The sequence below is a fragment of the Mchenga conophoros genome, linkage group LG23 (genome assembly GCF_057382185.1).
Source record: "Mchenga conophoros isolate Kocher_MC1m ecotype Shallow Benthic linkage group LG23, M_conophoros_male_GT1.1, whole genome shotgun sequence".
Taxonomy (NCBI): Eukaryota; Metazoa; Chordata; class Actinopteri; order Cichliformes; family Cichlidae; genus Mchenga; species Mchenga conophoros.
In genome coordinates this window covers 42,401,365-42,413,056 of record NC_140547.1, presented here as the reverse complement: position 1 = coordinate 42,413,056, position 11,692 = coordinate 42,401,365, and the positions used below count along the sequence as shown (strand labels likewise).

The window sequence follows — 11,692 nt, the reverse complement described above, 5'->3', positions numbered from 1 at the left end:
CCTAGAGTCGCACTGTCGTAGCTGTGACTCTAGTTTTTCCCCGTAGCTCCGCTTTGCCTTTCGGACCGCGCTGCACACGTTGTAGGACGCAGCCTTGTATAGGTCCATATTACCGGAGACAAGCCCTTCATTGTAGGCAGCGGTGCGTGATCTCAGAGCGTCGCGGATGTTTTTATCCACCCACGGCTTCTGGTTGGGAAACGTTCGGATGATAGTTCTTTCTGCTGTGTCGTCCGCTAGTTTCCCGATAAATCCCACAACCGCTTCCGTAAACATGTTGATGTCATCAGAGCTGCGCCGAAACATGTCCCAGTCTGCGTCATCCAGTGCGTCCTGCAGCGCGGCCACCGATTGGTCCGTCCAGCGAGCGACCTCCCTCCTGATTGGTGGTTGCTGCTTTAGCCTTTGTTTGTAAGCAGGTATGAGGAAGATGGCGGAATGGTCCGATTTTCCAAATGCTGGCAGGGGTTGAGCCTTGTAACAGTTCTTGAACGGGGTGTAGCAGTGGTCTAATGTCCTCGTGCCCCGGGTGGGGCAGTTGATGTGCTGGTGAAGGTTGTGAAATGTCCGTTTGAGATTCACTCTGTTAAAATCTCCCATAACAATGAGTGCGGCATCTCGGTGAAGTGTTTGTTGATGTGTGAGAGCCTCATGTAGCTCACATAAGGCAGTGTCCGAGTCCGCGTGAGGCGGAATGTAAACAGTGCAGGCAATGACCGCAGTGAATTCCCGAGGGAGATAGAAAGGGCGACACTTAACGATCAAAAGCTCCAGATTGGGCGAGCAAGAGCGTGTGAGTGGGGAGATGTTTGTGCTGTCGCACCATCTGTTGTTCACCATCAAACACACTCCACCACCTCTTTTCTTCCCCGACTCCATTGTCCTGTCCATGCGGTAAACCGAAAAGAACCCCGTCGGCTGCACGGCGTGGTCTGGTATCGCTGGGTTCAGCCAAGTCTCGGTGAAGCAGAGGAGGTTGCAGTCCCGAATGTCTCTCTGGAACTTGATTCTGGCTCTGAGGTCATCAAGCTTGTTCTCGATGGATTGAACATTGGCTAGCAGGATACTGGGCATGGGTGCGCGGTGTGCGCGAGCCCGTAGCCTGTTCCTGATGCCTGTTCCTGAATTATGTGTAAACAGAATAGCACAGAGTTAGTGAAGGAGTGCTTACAGTGCAAAGTGTACTCATTATTCTTGAACTGTCACCTACTAACTGCCTTTCAAGTTTGTGTGACTAACACACAACCAGATGATGATGTAGAGTCAAAAGTGTAAATACACTGATCATGGGCATTATTGGTCCAGCTAGGTTTGGGTGATTTGCATTTTTTTTTTTGCAGATTGTATTTACTCTAATATAATCTATTTAGAGTATTTATATTATAATATATTATATTATAATCTAATTTATTATATTAGATTATATAATAATTATATAATAATCTAATACAAACTCATATAAGATTTGTTTGATGTTCTGGCATAAACACACATATGAATACATTCTTAAAATGTATGTGTACGCAGTGTTGGGAAGGTTACTTTTAAAATGTATTCCATTACAGAATACAGAATACATGCCCCAAAATGTATTCTGTAACGTATTCCGTTACATTACTCAATGACAGTAACGTATTCTGAATACTTTGGATTACTTAATATATTATCATGCTTTTTACAACAACGTGAATGTACTATTGCTGTGTGATTTATTACTATTACTGAAGGTCCGCGTCTCCGAACTGTAGTAAAGGGACCTCTGACTAATACGGCGGGGTCTCTGTCAGCTCGTAGCCGAAAAATAGCTTTACTTTGTTGTGTGGGTCAACTTTTCTTGCGAGAGACAGAGAGAGGCGTTGAAAGACTGCTCCAATTGTTTTCGGAGGAAAACACGAACACGGTGTACAGTCGAGTCTTAATAGTTTACTTACAACTGGGCTCGTCAGGCACTCTTCTTGGCTGAAGTGGTTGTTATTATATTTACATGCTTCCAGCTCCCGTTTTTCCTCGATGACAACTCGTACCTTTGCACTCCCCTTTTTCTCCCTCCTCGCTCACAGACCCATAACGTGTATGGCAGTCCATTCTCCCTGCAGCACGGACTACACTGCCCATGATGCTACATTCTTTAGAGCTATGCTTGTAGCATTCTGCCTATTAGCTTAGCACAACAACAACAACAACAACGAAAAGGCGCTCTCTCACCCAGGAAACACACAGTCGCAGAGAGAGAGAGAGAGCGTCGCCCTGTAACCATGGCAACCGTAACGCTGCCGCCTGGAACAACAGAACGCAGCTGTCAAACAAAACCCAAACAGTCCTGACCCGCGACAATATGAAACAGGAAAGTACCGCAGTGTAATCCATTTATTTCAACAAAGTAACTGTATTCTGAATACCACCTTTTTAAACGGTAACTGTAACGGAATACAGTTACTCATATTTTATATTTTAAATACGTAACGGCGGTACATGTATTCCGTTACTCCCCAACACTGTGTGTACGCGATAGTCAATATTATGGGTTATCAAATTAATAAGACATAAAGAAAATATGGCTGAACTAATCTACCGATCCGCAGTAACTCGTTAACAGATTTGCCGCATTATGGCGTTAATGTCATTTTAAGGAGATTAACGCTGACAGCACTAGTGGGAATCCAATGAATATGACTGCACATTTACACCGACATCATCCTAGTGCAAAGGCAAATGGAAGCAGACAAAAACTACGGAGCCCCGCAGGGGACATGGGAGAAAAAAAATTAAGACGGACTTTTGCGAGATCTCGCAAAACTACGGCGCCCCGCAGGGGACATGGGAGAAAAAAAATTAGGGAGAAAAAAAAAATTAGGGAGAAAAAAAAAAATTAAGACGGACTTTTGCGAGATCTCGCAAAAGTATTGTGAGAGCTCGCAAAAGTATTGCGAGATCCCGAGTTTGTTTTGCGAGATCTCGCAAAACTCCAACAATGGCGGCAGCTACTTAGTTGTAATATTACTCTTTCTGGGTCACAAAATACACTTTTAAGATATTTTGAGGCGTGAATGTAGTTGTGTAAACGTCAGATACCTGCTCGGTTTACAAGACATCACATACTTGCAAAAGTGCTCCAACATTTTTGGAGATCTGACACCCACTAGCTCGAAGCTAACGGGAGGTCGAGACCTACTACAGCCCGGAGGAACACCGCTTTCCCGGCACATCGTGCCTCGACCTCCCGGTCGGCTTCGAGCTGGCGGCCTCCGAAGAATGCGGCTAAAACTTTTGCGATACTTTTGCGAGCTCTCGCAATACTTTTGCGAGCTCTCGCAAAAGTCCGTCTTAATTTTTTTTTTCTCCCTAATTTTTTTTTTCTCCCATGTCCCCTGCGGGGCTCCGTACAAAACAAACTCGGGATCTCGCAAAACTTTTGCGAGATCTCGCAAAACAAACTCGGGATCACGCAAAAGATCCTGCTCCTTTTTGATAGCGTTTCAGTTGAAGGGTGCGGTGCTACGGTACGGGGCTCCATACGGTGCGGACATGGAGGAGGATTTAGAACATTTCTTGCGGTCAAGAGAGGTCCCACACGACGACATCATGCACATGCAACAAGACAAAGTACGTATAAACAACAAAGCATTAAACACCGCGGTTCAAAAGGCGAGTAACTTGTTGAAAAACCGAGGTCATATATGCAGGCCTTTAATGTTAATTCTTGTAAATATGTTCAGGTTCATTAAACATAACTCGTTAAGTGCACATATGTTTTGAAATTTCAAATCGTGTCCAAATTCATGGGCTGCATCCTCCCGAGGACTCGGGCTTCGTGGTCTACGTGGGCTGGGTCCTCAGAAGGTCGGGTAGGCCGGAAGTAAATGGCTGGGGAAATTGGACGGTCTAGCCTTCTGATTAGCGTCACCGCTGTCTCGGTGGAGTGTAATAAGCTCGTCCGTCTGCTCCTTTCTATCTAAAATATAAGACGACACTGGAGTAAATTCTCGACCATCTCACACTTCTGTTTAATCAGTTTTCTGTTTGACGTTGATTAAGCGGTGTAAAACCAAGGTGGAACCCACCTGGGGGATTAATAAAGTTTTATTTTATCGAATTTAATCTAATAACTTTAATCTCAGCCAAACCGATTTACTCACGAACAAATGAAACACTGAAAAAAGCCAAACATTAACATTTTTAGGTTGTCTAAGTGTTTTATATATTACGTTTAGCCTGAGTAGCAAAAGTCCGTGGTGATCTGAAAATAATATGCCGGGAGTTGTGCCGTTCTCGGCGGCTTTAGTGACCCTTGAGCTCTTGGCTACCTATCGAGCTGGTGGGTAACAGACATCAAGGAAAACGTCGAAGCACTTTTGTAAATATGCGATATCTTGATAAACCGAGCAGATATTTCAAGTTTATACACCCACGTTCTCCCCTGAAATATGTTAAAAGTTTATTTTGTGACCCAGAAAGATTAATAACGGTCATTTTAAAACTTATTAATGGCTGCCATTACCGGAAACTGGAGTTTGGCTGGGCCGCACTTTGAATTCTGGGATATGGTGGGCCACGAAGCACACACCCGACCCATCCTTCAAATTCGGTGAAAAGTGAATGTTTGTAATTCTTTGTATTACACCCCCTGGCATATGTTAATTTTGTTCTGGTTGTATACATGTTCTCTATACTGTTTCTTAATAAAGTTCAATAATTAAAAAAAAAAAAAAATCGGTGAAAAGGAGGACGCATTTGTCCGCTGCATTCGGAGGAGTTTACGAATTTAAAATAGAATCTTTGTAGAGATTGCCATAATTGTTGTACATTTCTGTGCAAATTAAAAAAAAAAGGAGTCTATGAATTTGGATCGCATCGCTGTGACATAATCGGTCTACAAAAGCGTCCTCAGGAGGATGCAGCCCATGAATTTGGACAATGTGATAAATAAAGTTTAAAAAAAAAAGAGGTTGCAGCCCATGAATTTGGATGTTGTTATCTGGCTGTGCCATTACCATGGTAACATGGACACCATGGCACCAAATACTTGGTGGAACTTACCTTACTTATACCTTACTAGCAAAATATTTTTTAGTAACGTAGTATATAAATATCTACTACTATTACTATACTAATACTAACACAGCAACAGTAAAGTAATAAGACAGAAGTTGACAGAGTAACTTTTGATAATGATCATGAACAGTGATTAAGAACTCTATTCTAATACAGTTAGTATTCCATGTGTGCCAGTGTGGCTTCCTAGAGTAAAAGTATATTAATAGCATTTCTCTGTTTTATGTCTGCAGGTGGATAAGGCAGTGCTGTTCGTCATGACTGATGGACAAATGGCAAAATACATAAGGACATATGGTGACAGAGTAGCTGTCCAGTCCTTCTGTCAACAAACTAAGTACAGCACAGATAAAGAGACTCTTCTGCAGAACCTAAGAGATAAAATTGCGACACGGAAAGTAAGATCAAAAACCAAAGGAATGCTGTGTGGTTCATCAGGTGTGTTCCACAAGCAAAGTGAAGGGATGGCAAGACAGAGAAATAAAATACTGCAGGAGAGAAGACCTGCAGAAAAATTGAAATCGGATGGCTTCATTTAAGCAGTAATGAATACCGTCAAGTGAGAACCAGAAATGGTGGAGGAACAAGACATGCAAGAAAGATGAAACACTGTTAACAGTTCAGTCCTCATCTGAAGAGGATTTTTCTGTCAGCATAACTGAAGAAGATTCACCGGTGACATTACTTGGATTTGACAGTGAGACAGATGATTTTGTCCCAGATCTACTTGAACATGGGGATTCATCTGACAGTGACACTGGCAAACAGGTTTGTTAAAATAAGAAAGTTATTATTACAAATAATGATCACTTTAAAGTTACTGTATTTTGTCGTGTTTAGTAGTGCTCGGTGGTAACATGCGACATTTTCTAATTTTGTTGTACTATTGTACTAGGTATGACTGTGCAACTGCAATAAAGAGTTGTCTTATTCAAGTGCTTTATGTACATCTACGAATATTTGCACTTCTGTAGGATGAAATTATTCCAGGAATTTGTTGTTGACTTGTGTGGTAAGGTACATTTAATACATCTGTGAAAGACTTACAGCTTTGTATTCATTGACATGTACAAAATGACTGGCTGCTGAAAAAATAATTGAATTATTTTCGTTTGTGTCTTGTGTTTGTTTTCTGGTTCACAGATTCACAATTTCCAGATGGAACACAATCCAAAAAAACTGAAATCACTCTGTGAGGCAGTGACAACACAAAGTCCAGGAAAATCCCATCATATGCATTCAACCCCAACAGACATTAAAAACACTGTCGTGGGACAGCGGCAGCAGACTGACTCAAGTGATCATGATTTCCCTGACCACTGCTCTGAAATTATTGATCTGACCAGTATAGTTCCTAACAAATCCTTCAAACTAGAGTCCCGGGACAAACTTCCAGAAGATTTGGAATTTTGTTTTCCACACATAGACGAAGCGGATACGGTTGTATGGAATCCTGAAGAGGATCTTGTCAGAGCAGATGGTGATGACACAGTCGTGATAACCCTGAATTATGTCAACAGTGAGGATCTCAGATCTCAGACCTGCAACTCAACACCTCAAAGACTAAGGAACTGGTTGTGGACTTCGGGAGGTCTAGAGCAGGTCCACTGCCGGTTCAGATAGAGGGGGAGGAGGTGGAGGTGGTCAACAAGTACAAGTACCTCGGGCTGTGGGTGGACAATAAACTGGACTGGTCATGCAACACAGAGTACCTGTATAAAAAAGCCCAAAGCCGACTGTACTTCCTCAGGAGGCTGAGGTCTTTTAACATCTGCAGGAAGCTCCTGAGGATGTTTTACCAGTCGGTGGTTGCTGGAGTACTTTTCTATGCTGTGGTGTGCTGGGGGAGCAGCACAGCAAAGAAGGACTCATCCAGGCTGGAGAAACTGATCAGGAGGGCTAGCTCTGTGGTCGGCATGAAGCTGGACACTCTGGTGACAGTGGCAGAGAAAAGGACATTAAAGAAACTGATGGACATTATGGACAATGCCAGGCATCCTCTGCACACGGCCATTAACAACCAGAAGAGTCTGTTCAGTGACAGGTTGCTTCTCCCAAAGACAAGAACTAACAGACTTAAAAACTCCTTTGTCCCACACGCCATCAAACTGTTTAACTCCTCTCTGGAGGGGAGAGGGAGGGGAGACAGGAGGACAAAGGAGGGAACAACTAAGCTGTAGTGCCTCTTCACCTCACTGTGCAATACCTTTTGTGCAATACTTTTGTAAATAGTCAACGGTGCAATAGACTCAATACTTGAAATGTGCAATTCACTTGTATTTTTATTTTTATTCCTATTTATTCTATTTATCCCCTTCGTATATTTTATTTATATTGTCTCTGTATTTATATATATGTGTGTGTGTATAACTCTGTAACTTCTGTCGGTGCTGTGCTTTTTTGGAAATCGAATTTCCCAGAGGAACCCACCCGAGGGATTAATAAAGTTCTATCTTATCTTATCTTATCTTATCTTGGGTAAGACCATGGACAGTTGTGGTTGATATGGTTTAAGTGTGACAAAATATGGAAATTTATTAATAATCAAATTCAGTAACTTGCATAGTTCTGATTTTAAAAAAAGCTGATCATGCATTCCTGCTTGGACAAAATTTAAGTATGTGTGTTATTTTCTGTAATATTCTTTTAAAAGAAATAACTTACAGTACTGTGAAACAATTGCTCGATTTCTATTAATCAGAATTCATCTCTTGTTTGTTTAAAACTTGATTTTTTTTTGCAGCAATAATACAACATTTTAAGTAGTAAGAAGTACATCAAGATCTGATAAAAACCTGTGGAATTCCACTGTAATATGTCTTTTTACTCTTGTAAGTGAGACATGTAGGCTGAAAATAAAGAGGTGTATTTTTGTTCTATTTCTTAAGACCTATTGACATATTTTGCAGACTTTTTAAGAACATTCATGATTTAGAATAAGCCAAGGTAGAAGATTGAAGAAGAGTCTTCTAATCTTGAAGGGTTAAGGTGTCTATTGTCAATTAATGCAATACATCCTTCTCAGAATGCTGACACAAATGGATTACCTATGGATGGTTTCCTGCTACCATTGTCTTCAGCTAATGGCTTGCCCACACCCCATATGCAGTCAATACAGGAGGAAGCACCCCAGATTGCACAGGTAAGATGGATCAATTCAGGCAACCTTAAACACCTACCTTTACATACTGTAGAGATGCCAAAATTTCATGCTATTTTCTGAGGATATGGCAGTTTGTGGGTCCATTTGAATTAAAAGGATATTGTCAGTTGAGAGACAATTCCAGTGTTTTACGTTAAGATAAGATTAAACAGGAAATTTAGTCTTGAAATCAAATTATTTACATAACACAGCAGTGAGACATTGTTTTGGTGTCACTATTGTGTTCTCTACCTATTTTGCACAGAAGTGAGTCTTCTCATACATGTAAAGAACACTTGTATAATTTTCTGTGAGGCATACAAGGACATCCATCAGGCCACAATATTAATGTTATAGATAAATCGTCAGTGCAACCATGGTTTGGGAATATACAGCCCACTAAAATTAGACAAATAAATTTCAAACTTTTTCAGAACATTGATATTGTGTAATCTGTACAATTCATTTGCATTTCTTATGGAATGTGCATGTTTTGTCTTTTACTCAGGACCATGGACTGAATTTCATCGCACAAGGTTTGCCTTTAGATTCAAGCAACCAACTTTCCCCATCAAATTCAGGAGACCCACAGAGCCCCCTACATGTATCAATTCACAGGATAAAAGTTGTTGATGATCTTTTGGCTGTATTTATGCACAGTCGCATTCTGAATGAGACTTTAAAGATGAACTTTGTAAATGAAAATGCTGTTGATGATGCTGGGGTGTCAAGGGAGGTTTACACTGCATTTTGGGAGCAATTTTTGGAACAGTGTGAAGGTGAAAATGAACGAGTTCCAAGGCTGAGGCCAGACTTTAGTGAGGCTGAATGGCAAGCTGTTGGGCAGATATGGGTGAAAGGCTTACTAGACCATGGTGTCTTTCCAGTGAGGCTGTCAAGGGCTTTCATTTTAGCTTGCATCCACGGAATGGACTCAGTTGATGTAGACATTCTGATTGCATTGTTTCTCAACTATCTCCCTCCTGTTGAGAGATCAGCTGTTGAGAAGGCGCTCCAAGGCACAATGGATGAAAATGATGAAGAGGACCTGCTTGACCTCTTTACAAGGATGGGTTCCCACTTCCTACCACCTAAGAACAACATGCAGCCTGCCATTGAAACAATGGCTCATAAGGCCATTCTCCAAGAGCCAAAGTATATAATGGATTGCTTCTCCACACCCATGGCACATCTGCAGCTAAAACTGGCAGACAAGGAAAGTGTGTTGTCTCTGTATGAGACAAAGAAGGCCACAGGCAAAAGACTAGTGCAGCTATTTCAAACAACAAAATTGATGCTGCCTCACGGAGAACAAATAACATTTAACCATCTTCAGCGTTATGTTAAAAACGCTGATGAAACCAAAGCTGAAAAAATCCTGCACTTCTGCACAGGATCTTCTGTGATATGTGTTGACAAAATTTTGGTGTGCTTTAATGCTGAAACTGGGCTCAACAGAAGGCCTGTTGCTCACACCTGTGGAGCTACCCTTGAAGTGCCATGCACTTACAGTTCTTATCCTGAATTTCGCACAGAGTTCAAGGTTCAAGGTTCTTTATTTGTCACATGCATAGTTATACAAGTATAACACACAGTGAAATGTAGCCTGACACGCTCCTCGACATGTGCAAAAAAATTGGGGGGGGTGTAGAGGAAGAACATTATATATATATATATATATATATATATATATATATATATATATATATATATATATATATATGTATGTAGTATATACATTGGGTGAATGTGCAGTAGTAGCAGCAAGCAGGTGAATTCTGTACATTAATATGAATAGACATCTGACTATTTTACAGGATAGACAATATGAACATATTTAAAATTAAAGGAATTGAAATGTACATTGTGCCTTGGTTTAGTGTCTGGAAGAGTCCTGTCTCAGTCAATTATAGATGATGTGAGCGGGCGGGTGTGTGTGTTTAGGGCACGGATGGCTTGGGGATAGAAGCTCCTCTTGAGTCTCTCTGTCCTTGCCCGGAAGATGCGGAACCTTCTACCAGATTGCAGAAGTTGGAACAGTTTGTTGCCAGGATGGGACGGGTCCTTCAGTATCTGCGCTGCTCTAGTCCGGCATCTCCTGGTGTAGGTGTCCTGAAGCGGGGGGAGAGCAATCCTGCAGCAGCAGCAGAGTTCGACAATGTCCTTTCCAGCAATTACTTTGAAATGGACATCATTTGAACTTGATGAGTGTACTAATGGTTACAGCTGTAATTGTTATTTGTATGATTATCCTTGAGTTCATAAATTCTGTCTTGTTTTTGTCATTGAAGCATTTGATATATTCAGCCGTATAACAAGCAGTCACAAATTTAATTTTCTGATGGTTTAGTTGTATGTTAGGTCAGATTTCACAAGGACTCTTTATTGTTTAAAATTCTTTGAAAATGACCGCATCTTTAACTTCTGTTGAAAACAAGGTTTGTGTTTAGCGTTAGAGAGACATATCACATCAAAATTTGCTGTACACATTGTCATTGTTTTCTTTTACTCCTGCCATCAGCCAGAATAAAGGCTCTCTTTTGTTTTAAGTTCATTATCCTCTCTCTCTCCTTGTCTGCTTTTGGGTACGTTCTGTCAACACACCTGCATACCCCACAGTGACACACATTGGCTTGCTGTTTATCCATCTAGAATGTTTTGTTGTGAGTTGCCTAGTTTTGGGAGATATTAGCTGTAGAGATCTCTTCCTTGTTGAAAAACAACATGAAGCTACATAAGGTCTACATAAAGACATTGCTACTAAGCATTAAGTACCATGTGAAACAAGGGTAGGCTTGTACAGTCAATATCTCTAAAATTGGGCAACTCACACTAAAACAATGTGGATTAAGGAATACTACAGCTAGCGAACAGAAAAATGTGTAAATTTGATTTTAGGGTGAAAAGTCCATTAATATTAGTAAAGAATGTCACTATGGTTGCGAAAGAAGTTATTGAAAGTTAATGATAAGATCCTGTTTACAAATTCTTAAAGCTGATGTGGCCTATAAACATCTTGTAACAATAAGTCCTATTTTCCCTTGATTAGCTTCCAAAATGTTTACTAGTTGTTTTGTTAAAAATCATATTGCCATCACAAGTTATTTTTTTTGAAAGGACTTTGCCATAATGTGACATACAGATGATTCACAATTCTTTATACCGTCTTATATAATTACAAATTAACAAGCAATGATAATCAGATTTAACAGTTTCTTGGATAAACAAGATTGTAGGCCAGGATTTCTAATTAGATTAAATAGTATATATTGTTAATTATAAAATATTGCTACATTTTTGACAGATTATGCACTTCTGACTACCCTTCTCTGAAATTAAAGTGCCTGGGAACACAGGCAGTCAATACACAGATGTTGTCGATATGCTTTTGTCATTTGCAATTTTTTAGTTGTCTGTACTACATAGTCCAAAAAAAAATTAGAAATTGATTAGATTTCAGTTTATTTGTCCGGTAGTTCAACAACACATATCATCCTT

General features: G+C 40.6%; 1 protein-coding gene across 2 annotated transcripts; it reads left to right on the top strand.

Moving 5' to 3' along the window:
- Window positions 1–3,479: 3,479 nt before the first annotated feature.
- LOC146547929 (uncharacterized) lies at window positions 3,480–10,393 on the top strand. 2 transcript variants are annotated; one of them, XM_085264313.1, is made up of 5 exons: window positions 3,480–3,603; window positions 6,196–6,585; window positions 8,075–8,194; window positions 8,703–9,737; window positions 10,346–10,393. In XM_085264313.1, the coding sequence occupies exons 1-5, from the start codon at window positions 3,526–3,528 to the stop codon at window positions 10,391–10,393; spliced, it is 1,671 nt and encodes a 556-aa protein (XP_085120439.1). In that variant the 5' UTR covers window positions 3,480–3,525. The 2 variants fall into 2 exon arrangements, with proteins under 2 accessions (XP_085120439.1, XP_085120440.1); XM_085264314.1 differs by lacking the exons at window positions 3,480–3,603; window positions 8,075–8,194 and adding an exon at window positions 5,640–5,820 and having other exon boundaries at window positions 6,196–6,584; window positions 8,699–9,737.
- The last annotated feature ends 1,299 nt before the right edge of the window (window positions 10,394–11,692 follow it).

Excerpts from the sequence above, each read along its gene's own strand:
- LOC146547929 (XM_085264313.1), top strand. The coding sequence starts at position 3,526 with ATGGAGGAGGATTTAGAACATTTCTTGCGGTCAAGAGAGGTCCCACAC. Across the intron at positions 6,586-8,074 it reads TCAACAGTGAGGATCTCAGA|CAGAATGCTGACACAAATGG; the intron begins TCTCAGACCTGC and ends ATACATCCTTCT. Across the intron at positions 8,195-8,702 it reads AAGCACCCCAGATTGCACAG|GACCATGGACTGAATTTCAT; the intron begins GTAAGATGGATC and ends TCTTTTACTCAG.